This window comes from Malus sylvestris, chromosome 9 (genome assembly GCF_916048215.2).
Source record: "Malus sylvestris chromosome 9, drMalSylv7.2, whole genome shotgun sequence".
In the NCBI taxonomy this organism is placed as follows: domain Eukaryota; kingdom Viridiplantae; phylum Streptophyta; class Magnoliopsida; order Rosales; family Rosaceae; genus Malus; species Malus sylvestris.
The window spans coordinates 7,246,599-7,260,661 of NC_062268.1; the positions used below are offsets into that span (position 1 = coordinate 7,246,599).

Sequence of the window (14,063 nt, forward strand, 5' to 3'; positions counted from 1 at the left end):
TTTCACATGAGCTATACCGGCAGGAAAGCAAATGTAAAGCCATATATATTATATTACAAGGATCAAAACTGGTATTTTTTAAAATTAAAGACTGCATTTTTAATATATCTGTCGCACGAGGAGCATGCAAACAATGCAGGCTGCCGCTGCTTTGGGTTTACTGATTCTTGTTTAAGAACTTGTCTATCACTGTATTAGATCACTAAAGTATTCGGTTATGTCGGGTAATGGTATGTACCCGTTAAAAATGAATTTCACGAAGGTGCCATGGCCACGCAGCCGTGTCATGGTAAGATGCCACGGCTGTCCGTTGGATGATCATAGAGTGCTCTTAGCTTAGGCGAAAGATTTGTCTCAACTCTTTAAAGAATTTTAAATTATTTTTCTTGTTCCACATTTTTCTCTCGTCTATTTAAAATAAGTATATAGAAAAAAGATGATCTAGAAATTTCCGAAGGGACATTTTCTTTCTCATTAAGCCTTTTGACTTGAGATGTGGCTATCCCACAAATCATTACGATCGAATGAGTAATTAATTTTTATATGTACTCGAAAACTTATAATATACTAAATTATTTTATATGTTATAATATGCGTATATGATAAATTTTCTATATTTTTATGACATTTCCAGGCATACATAACAAAAAATAGATACATTTATCATAATTTGAATGACAATGATATTATGTGACAATATTTTGGATAAAATAAATGGAAAATTAATGAAAAAGGATTTGAAAACTTTGAGTTTTAACGATAAAGATAAAATAAATAATTAAATAAATAGTACTAGAATTAACATTTTAATGTAAAATATAATTTTTCATTAAAATAAACAGTTATAAATTTTTCGTTCAAATTCCCTAAAATAAAACTGTAGACGTGATGACCGATGAGTAGTAAGACCAAGAAACTTCCGTATATGATAAAAAGTATATTTTTTGTCAGCTGTACATCCGAAGGAATTAATATATATATAAGTAGGCCAGCGCTGGCATAATAATATAATATAAAGTATCATTCAGTGTTGTTCCAACATAAAAAAGGTATAATTCAGTGAATCGAATATATATGAAGGCACTCCTCATATTTGAATTCTCTTCAATTAGTGAATCGTACTATAGTAGTTAAAAAAAGATTGAAATATTTTTTGAAAGCAGTGGTGTTATTCAGTGAATCGAATATATACGAAGCAACCAGTTAGTCATCTTAAAATATAAAAAACAAAAAAAAAAAACAGAGAATTAGTGAATATTTTAGTCTTCTTATGACATCCAGTTCATTAAATTTATAGCCGTTGTCACACGTCAAATTGGATATATAATATATTGTCCACATCACATGCCCCAAGAACTAGTACTGGCTGCTTAGGAAATTAGGAGGAACGTCGAAGCCATCCACAAGAAAAACAAGCGTCCCTTCCTGTACTGATTGAATTTTAAACATTTCTTGCGATTCCATAGTTCTGTTACTGTATATTTCATTGTAGACTTTTATCAAATGGAGAAATTTTGTGTGCACTTTGAAACATTTGTCATGTAATATATTTTTCACAGGTCTTATAATATGAGCTGAGAAATAAACACACGTTATAACCAACGATATTTTGTATGCAGCTTACTGCTCCTCAAAATGAAGCAAGAGAAAATGGTTAACGGTCCATCCAAATTTATCCTAATAAAGTGAAAAAGAACATTAATTATTAAGGAAAAAGTGCTTATATATTTCTATTCTATTCTTCTATTCTATTCTATTAAGAGAAATCTCCTTGTCAACTTTTTGCCTCTTTTTTTCCTATTTTGCTCTCATTTTTTATACACAATATTGACATAAGAAGGGTAAAACAGTAATTTTGTATCTTTTGAGAAAATGACAATCATATCCCTATTTTATCTTTTTTTTAAATGACAATCATATGCCTATTTTACCCTTACTTTTTATACACAATATTTACATAAATAAGACAAAACATTAATTATTTTTTATTATTAAGAAAACTCTCTTTGTCAACCTTTTGAAAAAATGACAATCATATTCCTATTTTTTCTATTTTATCCTCACTTTTGATATACATCATTTACATAAGGATGACAAAATAGCAATTATGTACCTTTTGAGAAAATAACAATCATATGCCTATTTTACCTTATTTTAAGAAAAAAATATGCCCTTATTAAGAGAAACTGTCTCATACTTTTTTTTTTAAAATTTAAAAAGCTAATCACACTCCTTAATCAAAAACAAAAAATAAAATGACATTTGTTCACACACGGTGTGTGCTCATCTTCTAGTATTCAGGAAAGGAGCTGAAGATGCAAAATAAGGCAGTACAATTCCATAAAAAAAAATAAATAAATAAATAAATAAATAAGGTAGTACAAATTTAAGTTCAATGAAAGGCAATTTTAGCACTAGAAGACGCCCAAGAAAATCCCATCATCTGTGACCTAATCTTTTGTCGCTGGAGAGAATATCTAGCTTTGCAGTGTCCAGTGCACAGAATCATTTCTTCCAAGGCCTTTCCATGCTTCAGCAAGAACTTGGCTAGACTAACTTCATTCTCGTACTCTAAAAACCCATGAATCTTTACCACCTTAAGGTTTTGTAGGAAGGGCTTCAAGATTTGGGTTTGAGATTCCCAGTACTTTTCTTCCTCCGAGTTGGACATTTCCCACATATCCTTATTCCATTGCTAGATATGCATACAAATGAGAAACCAAATTAAATTAATTAAGAACAAAATAGAAAAACATAAACGAAATAATCTCATTTGTAATACTTACTCTCTTTACAGTCTTGTAATCATTTATAATGTTGAGAATCAGAGTGTGGAGCATGGGAGAACTCTTGAATATGCACGCCAATCCTGGGACATTATTCTTGTTGAAACACGTATGCAACTCCAAAGATTTGAGATTGTGAAATGGATTTAAATAAACTGCAAAATAATTACTGTTTGATAGAATCTGCAAACAACAAAAGACTAACCATATAAGTAATGCCCCGCACTGAAAATGCCACCTAGACTGATGACCATATAAAGTTAGCAATGTCACACGCATTTACAAGATAATATTCTCTTGTCAAATGATGTTATCAAGTTATGAATCTTACACCACACATTTAGAAAAAAGCTAACATGTTTAACGGTTAGATATTTAAAGCTTTCTTGCCACTTTCGTTGTTGGACTATCAATCTGAACTATAATGGTCTTGTCAACAGAATGTTGGAATATCTAGCAAAAGAATGTTACTTAAAATTAAAGTACCTCAATGCATTGGCTTTCAAGTGTCAAGCAATGGGCATGAGAGAGTCCCATAAAAAGATTGGACACACTATGAAGCTTTGCCACACTAATATCTTCCCGGACACGAAAGAAACCAACGTAAGCCTCTTGCAGATAACTCAAATTCTCTATAGAACAACTATCAGTAATAGCATTATGTTTCCAAAGCATAATTCTAAGTCTCGGTGCATTAATCTTCACCCAACTCTTAACAACATAAACATCAAAACAACTCCCAATTTTCAACCTCTCCAATTTCCCACCCGAAACATCCAACCCTTGAAGCTGAAAACAATTTTCCAAGGTCAAATCCTCAATCCCCCGGCACCCAACCAGAAGGTGTTTCAACCCGAAACAGGCATCCAGGCTCAGTTTCTTGAGCATAGGGAAAGAAGAGTCGGTGAACATATCCGAGAGAGAAGGCTGGTTGTTTAAAATAATGCGCGAAAGCGACAGTGATTGGAGGGATTTAAATCCACTGGTCATCACAGATGAAGGGGGCAATCTGAAACCAGGGTCAAGAGATTTCATTTTGAAAACTCGTAAAGACTCACTGGCAATCACACATCGAGGGAAGTTGAAGTAATCCTCGGTGGCTACATCCACGTCCAGCTCCTGCACATTGCGCCGGATGGCGAGGCGGATCAGGCCATTAAGGCGAGAGAAACTCAACCGAGAACGAAATCTGAGGATCCGAATACCAGAGTGCTTGTCGCGGAGGGTTAGGACTTGCCTTATGAAGTCGGCTTCTTTAGAATTTTGAGAGTTTGGCTTTGATAATGAATGCGATCTTCCGGTGGTGGTGGAGGATATTATGATATTCGGGTTTAAAGTGGTGAAGTCTAGGTCAGGGAATGAGGACCAGATATCACGCCACCGTTTTGATAAGACGCTGGTTTGGGCGACGGTTTTGATGGGTAGGAGGAAGAGGATGTGGTGGAGAACAGCGTCCGGGAGGTCACTTATTCGGTCAATGCTTCTGCATCTGCTGCTCTTGTCATCGTCGATTTGATCGTTTTGGTTGTAGAAAATGAGAAGCTTTCTTTTCTTGGCAGCAGATCTTGTTTCCATTGTGATCCGGCCAATGCTTGTGCTTCTGCTACTATTGTCGTCACCAATTTGATCGTTTTGGTTGTGCAAGATCAGAAGCTCTCTTTTCTTGGCTGCCGATCTTGTTTCCATTGTGAGGTTGATTTTTAGGGTTTCATCTGGTTTTTACTGGTTTGTTGAAAGAATGTACGTGTTACGTACTTTAGGGTTTGAATGGTTCAAAGAATCAGTGAGGTGAGGACGGGAACAGCGTTTGAGTTTGTTTCGAACTATCCCTACTTGTATAAAAGAGTTTAAGTACAATTTTACTGTCTCTTAGTTTGCCTAGGTTTTTAAATATTGCCATGAAGTTTTAATTTTTTTCATATTGCACTTTGAGGTATTCATCAATTCCCCCCTGAACTTATGACCATTGGCCAATTTCCCCCCTCAACTTTAATTTTGGCCAATTTCCCCCTTCAACTCTCATAATTAGTCAATTTCCCCCTTAACTTTAATTTGGCCAATTTCCCCCATCAACTCTCATAATTAGTCAATTTGCACCCTACTGTTAATTTTTTTTAATTTTCCATCTATTCTTTTTTCTTTCTTTCAATCTTTCTAATAACTTCCAACAAAGTACTAAAATTAACATAAACTCACCTGCATAATATAGGGTAAAATGTACAAAAACATAATACAATTAGTATGTGATATGGGTTCATTATAAGAAAAAGTTATGAATCAGGTTTAAAGCATGTAGAAGAAGAAATAATAAGTATAAACTCATGGATCAGACCTATTTCAATAAAATGGGTTATTCTTAATAAGGAGTCGAAAATTATGAATTGACTAGCCATTTTTGCACTAAAGCTCGATTCTCCGCAATTTACTTGAACTTAGCTTTCACTTTTATAAAGAAAATTGTATTCACATACAAAAATGTACACATCAATCCTTTTCGTTATCAATTTTGTATAGTAAAAAATCAAATAAAATTACTCCATACTGATTTATTATGACTAATAATACTATCTATGATAAATTGTAAAATTCTAAATTTTAATCTATTTGTAATAGGATAAAGACATAGGAAAATGATTAACATACATCTTATTTAGTTTCTTACACACACTTGTTTAATTATGATCAAATTAAAAAATTAACAGTAGGGTGCAAATTGACTAATTATGAGAGTTGAGGGGGGAAATTGGCCAAATTAAAGTTGAGGGGGGAAATTGACTAATTATGAGAGTTGAGGGGGGAAATTGGCCAAAATTAAAGTTGAGGAGGGAAATTGGCCAATAGTTACAAGTTTATGGGGGAAATTGATGAATACCTCTTGCACTTTAAAGTGTTAAATTTGTATGAATTTGTTTTTGTGTTTTCGGTCAGATTGATTGTGTAATAATTTATTATATATGTAACATGATGAGCTTCAAACTCTTATATATATATGGTCTAACAAGTAAGTCATATTTGCACTACCTTAATAAAAAATGAAAAAAATCTCATCAATAATGTGGACGATTGTCTATTCAAAGAGACAAAAAGGTGTATAATTATGTACAATTTCAAAACTTTAAGTTAAACCTTGTTACCTATTTTGAAAACCACCACAAATTTATATAAGGGTGTAAAATGTTTTTAGCCCTACATTAAAATAAAATAATGAAAAATATAAAATGAGGATAATCAACAGTTTCTAATACAAAACAAAATGAAATGAAATTATTCACACAATATGTATGGGTATCTCTTATGTGTGTATGTATATATATATATATCTCTATTAATTAATGAAACTCTTTTTGTCAATCAAAAGATAGTAAAAAGACTACTTAGTCTTCTATCACATAAAAAAATGATGGGCAATAATGTAATTTCACAGGTTCAAATATTACTGTTTTTATTGAAACATCACCTACAGGTGATGTTAAAATATCTCCAATATTTATTAAAAAAATAAAAACAAAAACCTCTCACTCCTCTCCCCCCCCCCCCACCACGTTCTCTCTCTCACCCTCTCTCCTTCTCATTTTCTAAAAAAATGTGTTCATACACACAAAGTATGTAGGTAAATATTAGTATATATTAAGATAATTCTATTTGTCAACCAAATAGGGTCGCATAACTATTGTAGCCTTTAAATGCTAAAGAGCTGTAATATTTGCTTAAAAATTCAAGGGTATTATAATGATTCAAATCTGTTTGGACACTCTCTCACTCCCTTCTTTTTTCTTCATATATAATCTACTGTAATAATTTCCTTCAAAGCACATTCATTGCATGTGTGAACATTGCTAGTAATTATTAAGAAAAGAGAGTTGGTGTACTTTCTCAATTTTCAGTCGTCGGATCAAATGAATTAAAGAAGATTAATGATAAAAAAATAATAAGAATATTTGAGAGGTAAAAATGAGTGTGTAAATAGCATTATCCTAAAAATACTAGTGGAACTGTGGAAGTTTGACAACAATAAAAATAAAAATACTAGTGGAAGATAAGTTTTAAAATAAATTTTAAGAACCTTACGATTCAATATATAAGAATGCCACGGAAATATATATGTTTTATTAATTATAATTTATATGAAGATTTATCCTTAACTTATTAAAAATCTTCAAGTATATTCGGAAGAAGACACCAAACCCAGTGTCAGCGGTTCGCCAAATCAGGGCCGAACCTCAACCAACTTGTTTGATTTTTCCTTCAATCTATTTTGAAACCACTGCTAAAATTAAACACCTTTTGGCTCCTTGAACCTGCTCACAACCAAAGTTTCAGAGCAAAGCTCATGTTTGTTAAAGATATTGAAACTGTTGAATTATAAGTCTATAGCTGTTATTGAAATAAGTTGTGATATTAAAATGTGTATGCACTTATGATAAAATTCTAAGTGAGAAGATATATAGTTGTAAGGCAAATAATGCCAGGTGTCATGATCCTAGCATATAGCTAGATGAAGGGTTGAGATTGCTTTGTAATGAATGTGAATCCACCTTGGATTCCAATTGAATGTAAGCACCTATGATGCACGGATACTTCTGTTTGGTCCCGTATCCCGTATCCGATACTTGATCGGATACGATACTTACCCGATACTCTCGGATACTCGTCCAACACATATCATGGTTGATGGACACGAATTTGACATGATGGATATGCGTATCCTACATTTAGGATACACATATCCCGCTTTTAAGATACATTTACACTTTCAAAAAAAGGTAATGAGGAAGAGAAAATTAATAGGAGGCATCTATAATTGAAATTTGGTAAATAAAAAGAGCTTCCCTCTAATTAAAACCATGAATACAACTCTCACACTTCTTCTACTTGTGGAGCCAAAAATAATCACAAGGCGACACGTGGATTTTTGACAAAAAAAGACAAAACTACCCTTGAGGTATACCTGGATTCCTACGCGCAAGCAGCAGACAATTATCCTTCAACCAAGTCAAAAGTGCCCAAAATAGGTATCAACTTAAAACCTAATTTATTCATATATTTCCCATTTCATTATTTAGCTAATCAATTAGCTAAATAATATACTTATTCCTTTCATATTTCCTAAAATTGACTAATTAAGGGATTAATTACCTAATCAATCCCTTAATTATCAACTAAACCTCCAATTATAACCAAAAACCCACTAGGGCCGGCCATGCCCTTTATTTTCTGTTTGTTGCTGCCATTTTCTCCCCCTTTTTATGACATTCAAATAGCTAGTTAATTAGGTTATTACTATTTGCTAATTAACTAGCCAATTATTTCCATAACTCCCCAAAATAACTAGCCCATTATCTCCATAACCCCCCAAAATAAATCACCCTTTCCTCTCCTATAAATTGGGTCCCATTTTCACAAAACACTAATTCCAATTCTCTTACAAAAAATCCAAAATATTCTAAACACTATTTCTCTCTAAAATTCTAACTTTGGCATTGGAGGTTCTTCGGCCAAAGCCCCCCCCATTCATCGTGGGCGCGTGAGGCTCTTGGCCTTAACCTAAGGTGCTAGTTGTTTTGTAGGTGCAAAATCGTCCAAGATCGAAGAGGATAAAATTTGCATCCACAAATTGGTGCTTTCATTGAGAGTTGAAATCCATACTTGTAGAAGACTCTCGCACAAAAATGTTTTTTCTTTATTTTCTAGTCCATTTGAATATTTTTCATACGTTCTTATTATTAGAATTTTTTACTTGCAAAGGTTCTTTGATAAAACGTATAAGCAAAATATAATGGCTAGAAATTTAGAAAATTCCATAAGTGAAAATTCTAATATACGAGAAATGGGATTGCGGAGATCCGTGAGGCAAAATGCGACAATAAGGGGAGCGGTATCACCACCACGAGTTTCCACCATGGGAACCACCGCGGTGGCTACCTCGGTAGCCACCCACGGCGAGGTCCATGGTGCCTTCACCATGGCCATCATGGGAACCACCGCGGTGGCTACTTCGGTAGCCATTCGTGGCGAGGTCCATGGAGCTTTCACCACGACCCGAGCCGTGCCATCCAAGGCTCACGGTACCAAGACCACGACCCAAGCCGTGCCATCTAAGTTTACGTGGACCCAAGCCCAAGTCCCGCATTCACATGCACCGCGCATTGAGCAGCCTGCTTTCGTCGAGCAGCCCACTCCCGTGGCCCAGCCTGCTCCTGCCAAGCATCTTGTTCTCGTGACCCAGCCTACTTCCGACGAGCAGCCCACTCCCGTGGTCCAGCCTGCTTCCGTCGAGCAGCCCACTCTCGTGGCCCAGCCTGTTCCTGCCAAGCAGCCTGCTCTCGTAACCCAGCCTACTCCGGACGAGCAGCCCACTCCTGTGGTCCAGCCTGCTTCCGTCGAGCAGCCCACTCCCGTGGCCCAACCTGCTCCTGCTAAGCAGCCTGCTCTCGTGACCCAGCCTGCTCCCGACAAGCAGCTCACTCCCGTGGTCCAGCCTGCTTCCGTCGAGAAGCCCGCTCTCACGGCCCAACCTGCTCCTATCGAACAGCCTGTTCTCGTGACCCAGCCTGTTCCCTACGAGCAGCCCACTCTCACGGCTCATCCTGCTCCAATGGCTTTCCAAGTAGCCCAAGTGGGCCCAAGACTATCTCAACCATCCGGCCGGGGGCATTCTCACCACATTTTTTTGGCGGGTTTGACATTTCCCAACTCAAATCTCGTGCCCAAAGTCTACCACCCTTTCGCTGCCCAAGGAGACGCATTCCTTCCAAGCTCTTCCAATCCAAATGGCGAACAACACTTGTCTCGACAAGTCATAGGGTTGACGAGCGCCCTTGCACAACAGACAACCTTGGTGAATCAACTTTTGCAACGCATCGGGATCCAACGTGCCTTAGACCAGGTATCCCGAAGTAGAACAAGGGCAGACAGACCTTTCCAGCAGAGTCCCGGTAAGCAGCCACTCGACCAGCCACGAGCCGTATGTTTGGGCAGTGTACATTTCCGTCTTAGCGCGCGGAGGAGCATGCACTCTCGACTAGGCCCACGGATGAGCATACATTCACGGTTGGGGTCATACTCCGATAGTCAACATGAGCAACTTTCCGGGCAAAGTGTCCATTCGCAGCTAAGCCCACAAGGAACATCTTCCACCTCACATCAGAGTAGGCAGCACGACGGACGGAGAGAAGCAGTCACTCAATCCAGCTCAAGTTCAACCAGCAGCCTGCGAATAACTCGTTCGCCTGCTAGGAACGCACCACATGCACTGCATCCGCGGCATAGACGAGCCAAACTCATGGAAGAGCAACCTAGACCAGCAAGTCATGGCTGGGGGCAGTCGAGAGCTCCGTTATCCCAACAAAGGCAAATTCAGTAAGAAGTGGAAAGACTATTGACCAAGTGATTGCATGATTTCCAACGCAACAAGGTCACCGACGAGGCACTACGACGGAACATGACCAACATAAGCAGGTCACCCTTCACGGATGAGATCGAGCAAGCAGAGCCTCCACGCGAGTTCAGCATGCCACATTTCACATTTTTCAAAAGGGATGAAGACCCGGAGAGACACTTAAAGCGCTACCGAAGCACAATGATCCTTTATCGAAACAACGATGATCTCATGTGCAAGATATTCACCACCACTCTACAAGGCGAGGCGCAAGATTGGTTCTACACCCTGCCACCATAATCCATCCGGAATTTCTACGAACTTTCTTTGGTTTTCACCAAAGAATATTCATCCTATCGCCCGATCAAAAAGAAGTCTGATCATTTGTTCGACGTCAAGAAGAACCCAAAGGAGTCGCTTCGTGACTATGTGAGGAAGTTCAAAGTAGAGAAGGCAAAAATAGTCGGATGCAACGACTCGATAGCTAGAGCAGCTTTCCAAAAAGGACTTCCAGCAGACCACCCGCTATTCGGAAAATTGATCATGAAAGAAGATCTAACTCTGGCAGACTCTTTTGCTTTGACAGAGAAGTATGCACTTTGGGATGAGGCTCGCCAATGCACATTCAAGGACTTGAAGAAGTACCCGACATCACCTCTCTAGAAGCAGCGGATGACTTATTCACATGTTTGACGGTATCTAAAGTAGCAATAAGCTCTACCATCATGCGAGAAGAGATAGGGGCCTGACTACCTGTATTCCACAGTTACCTGTATTCTACAGTTCAAAAGCTTTCCTCGATGCTATTAAAAATTCAAAAGCTAACTTTGGCGATAGTTGTTGCAACCCGGAAGCACAAGTTTTACTTTCAAACGCATGCAGTCATCCTCATGACGTATTATTCTGCCCAATCCAGACGCGCGACGATAAAGGCGTAGACTTTGGCAGATGTAAAGTTTTCTGACGAACGCAACACTGGAAGGACACACTCGAAAGCAAGTTTTGTCCTCGTCACTCTAAAAGATTCTACATAGGAGTAACATGTACTGGCAGTTGAGTACCATTTCTTCCAGCGCACCACACGGCCCTAGCCGACCCTTACTCAATGATTCAACTCTAGAGTGGCCCAATACCGGCAGTTAAGCATCTCCTGCTGCGTATGACATGGCCCCATTTCCACAGCTCCCTACTGCGCCTTCACGCCGAGCCTAGGTGACGCAACAGAGTGGCCCAACGATGCCTCAGAAGTAGCCGAGCACACTCTAGCCGCGCCTACTCCACCCGATGGAGACTTCTGGCATTTGCATGTCGACGGCGCAGAAAAGCCCTCATCACTGCCTACAGAGAATGATCCAAAAAGACGATTCTCATCTGGGAATGTCTGTACAAGATCAGCAGAGTAGGCGGCAAGAATAATTAGACCCTCGCCACCATGAAACGACAAAAAGATAGAAAAGCAGTGGATGGCCTACAATCTGAAGAAGTATCATGTGTGACTTCCCGCTACATCAAAACCCGAAGACTCAAGAAGCTCGACAGGCACCACTTCACAAGCTGAGGACCATCCAGTTGTTATGCAGTTCCTACCTTACAGCTAAAGTTCTCATTCGTTTCACTTCAATAAGGAATTTAGAATAAATCACAACTTGGCTTGGATGTATGCTTACAACAACTAATCACTCATGCACTTCAAAAAAAGACTACGCCCTTCTTAAGGACTCATCGCAGGAATTGCGCCCCCTGATGGACTAACCATGCTCTCCAATGCGAGAGGGTAAACTAATTGCTCTCCAACGCGAGAGGGTAAACCAATTCCCCGACACCCACATAGGTCAGCTCTCCAAGAACGGGAGGATAAACTCTACACTCCGAATATCCAGACGTGGATGAGCCGGGCTGCCCTAGTATAACTAGATGCACGATGGCTTGCGCCGGGATTCCTAGAAGTAGCCGCAATGATCTTTTTCAAGGCTTAGCTAACTGAAGGATTTTGGGTCTCTTGGCCTAATCCGTGGGGAACCGGGCCCTAGAGACGGAGAGGGCACATTACGCAGTACATCCGATGGACGGTTGCCCTGGAATCCTAAAGCTGCTACCGAGTGCACTAAGGTAGCCTATGGATTCTGGAAGACTGCCTACAGCTTGCCCTTCGAGCAGTAAAACCACACTAGACTTTTACAACCGCACATTCTTGTGAAAAGTTAAACAAGCTAGCACGCATATACGAAGTTTTATCCACTGCCAACATGCTACGTAGTCGATAAGCTTCACCTCTGCCAAGCGCGGAACAACCTACACCAAGTCCTAAAGTGTTGTGATACTTGCTACGCAACCTACGAAATTGGAGAAAGCCAAATTAACAGCCTAGTGGTTACGCGAACTTGTCTGCTTTTGTAAGTAAGGCATCCGGCTGCCAACCCTATGGCTAACAACTTTGCAAAGTTCTACACCAACACCTACGGCTGCATAGGTTACGCGGGCTTGTCTGCTTATAAAAAAGTAGCATGCCTGCCACTAGTCTATCAAGTCTAAAGGTTAGGGCATGAACAAAAGAAGCGAAGATGAAGAAAAGTGAAGGAAAACATATTTATAAACAACTAGCAAAGGCCGAAGGAGTTCAAGCAAAATAAGAGCTACAAGAAAAAACAAATAAAATCCTAAAAGCTATCTAAAAGACTATAGCAGCTTGGACATCCCACGACTACTCGGTCACCACACCTTCAGCAGCCACAACGCTCTTAGCAGTGGTATCATCTGGCGTTTCACCCCCGGCTGCTCCAGCCTAGGCACCAACTTCTCCAACTACTTCACCAATACTAACATGGACGCGCTGCAGCTCATCCACTTCTTTCTTCAAACTTTCGTTGATCTTCAATACACCTTGAAGTTCCAAAACTTGGGGTTCAAGCCTATCGACGATTCTCTTGAAGTAGATCACTTGATTATAAGCAACAATCAACTTTTCATCCTTTGCATAAGCAGCGAAAGAAGTCTTTGGTTTTTTCTCAGCTGGCATCTCTTGAGCAGGCAGGGAAGATCCATTTTCCCACCTTCACTTGCAGCAGGATCCACAATGGTGATTGGACAAGCCAATGCATCCGCCTTGATCCTATTCACCTCTTATTTTAGGAGCAGCCCACGTTTCTCCTGACGAAGAGAGTTAAAGTAGCCAACGCCATTCGTGGTACCCAGCAGGGGAGTTCAACCCAACATTCCAGCAGCTCATGAGGCCCGCAACCTCTTCATTTCTTTCAATCACATGCCTAGCTCGCGTCATGTCCAAAAGCCCAAAAGGACATGAGTCATGTGACTCGCCTAGCACTGCGCCACAGCACCACAATTCGTGGCCCCAGTCTTACAAGCTGCCCTTGGTTCTAGCCAAGTCAAGAAGCTTAAAGCAGTGGTCCCTACCACAATACCTCCTCGGCCCATGCCGAGCCGACTCCTGGCCCATGCCAGCCGACGTGCCGCACCACCCCGACGACTGCCCTACAATAGCACTATCCAAGAAGAAGGCAAGAAAAATTAAATTTTTCTTACATCGGTGCGGCAATGAGAAGATGAAGAAATCAACGAAAAACGGTCCTTTGCACGGGTAAGATGTAGAAGATTGCTAGAGAATGGGGAACAAATATCCTCTAACTTTCTCTCTCTTGTTGGGTAGAATAAATCGCTCTCCAAAGTTGATTTAATAACCCACTTAAGGTGGACTTAAATAGGCTTTGAGAGAAATTTATTTCCCCTTCCTAGAAGGATCTAATTTCCATTTAAAGAGAGAATCAACATCAAAATAGGAAGCAGTCTTAAGTTTCCTAAAGCAAGAAAATCTCTACACCTGTTGCCCTTTCCTACAAGCAGCCCAACAGGTGTGGGGGCATTTGTGGAGCCAAAAATAATCA

General features: G+C 39.4%; 1 protein-coding gene across 1 annotated transcript; it reads right to left on the minus strand.

Annotated features, from left to right (window-relative positions):
* Positions 1 to 2,385: 2,385 nt before the first annotated feature.
* LOC126583262 (putative F-box/FBD/LRR-repeat protein At4g03220) lies at positions 2,386 to 4,574 on the minus strand. The gene is made up of 3 exons (XM_050247589.1): positions 3,273 to 4,574; positions 2,787 to 2,969; positions 2,386 to 2,695 (listed from the first exon to the last, which is right to left on the minus strand). Exons 1-3 carry the CDS (start codon positions 4,470 to 4,472, stop codon positions 2,393 to 2,395), a joined length of 1,686 nt encoding a protein of 561 aa, XP_050103546.1. The 5' UTR covers positions 4,473 to 4,574; the 3' UTR covers positions 2,386 to 2,392.
* Between the last annotated feature and the right edge of the window lie 9,489 nt (positions 4,575 to 14,063).

Excerpts from the sequence above, each read along its gene's own strand:
- LOC126583262 (XM_050247589.1), bottom strand. The coding sequence starts at position 4,472 with ATGGAAACAAGATCGGCAGCCAAGAAAAGAGAGCTTCTGATCTTGCAC. Across the intron at positions 2,970-3,272 it reads TTGAAAGCCAATGCATTGAG|ATTCTATCAAACAGTAATTA; the intron begins GTACTTTAATTT and ends TGTTGTTTGCAG. Across the intron at positions 2,696-2,786 it reads ATTACAAGACTGTAAAGAGA|CAATGGAATAAGGATATGTG; the intron begins GTAAGTATTACA and ends ATGCATATCTAG.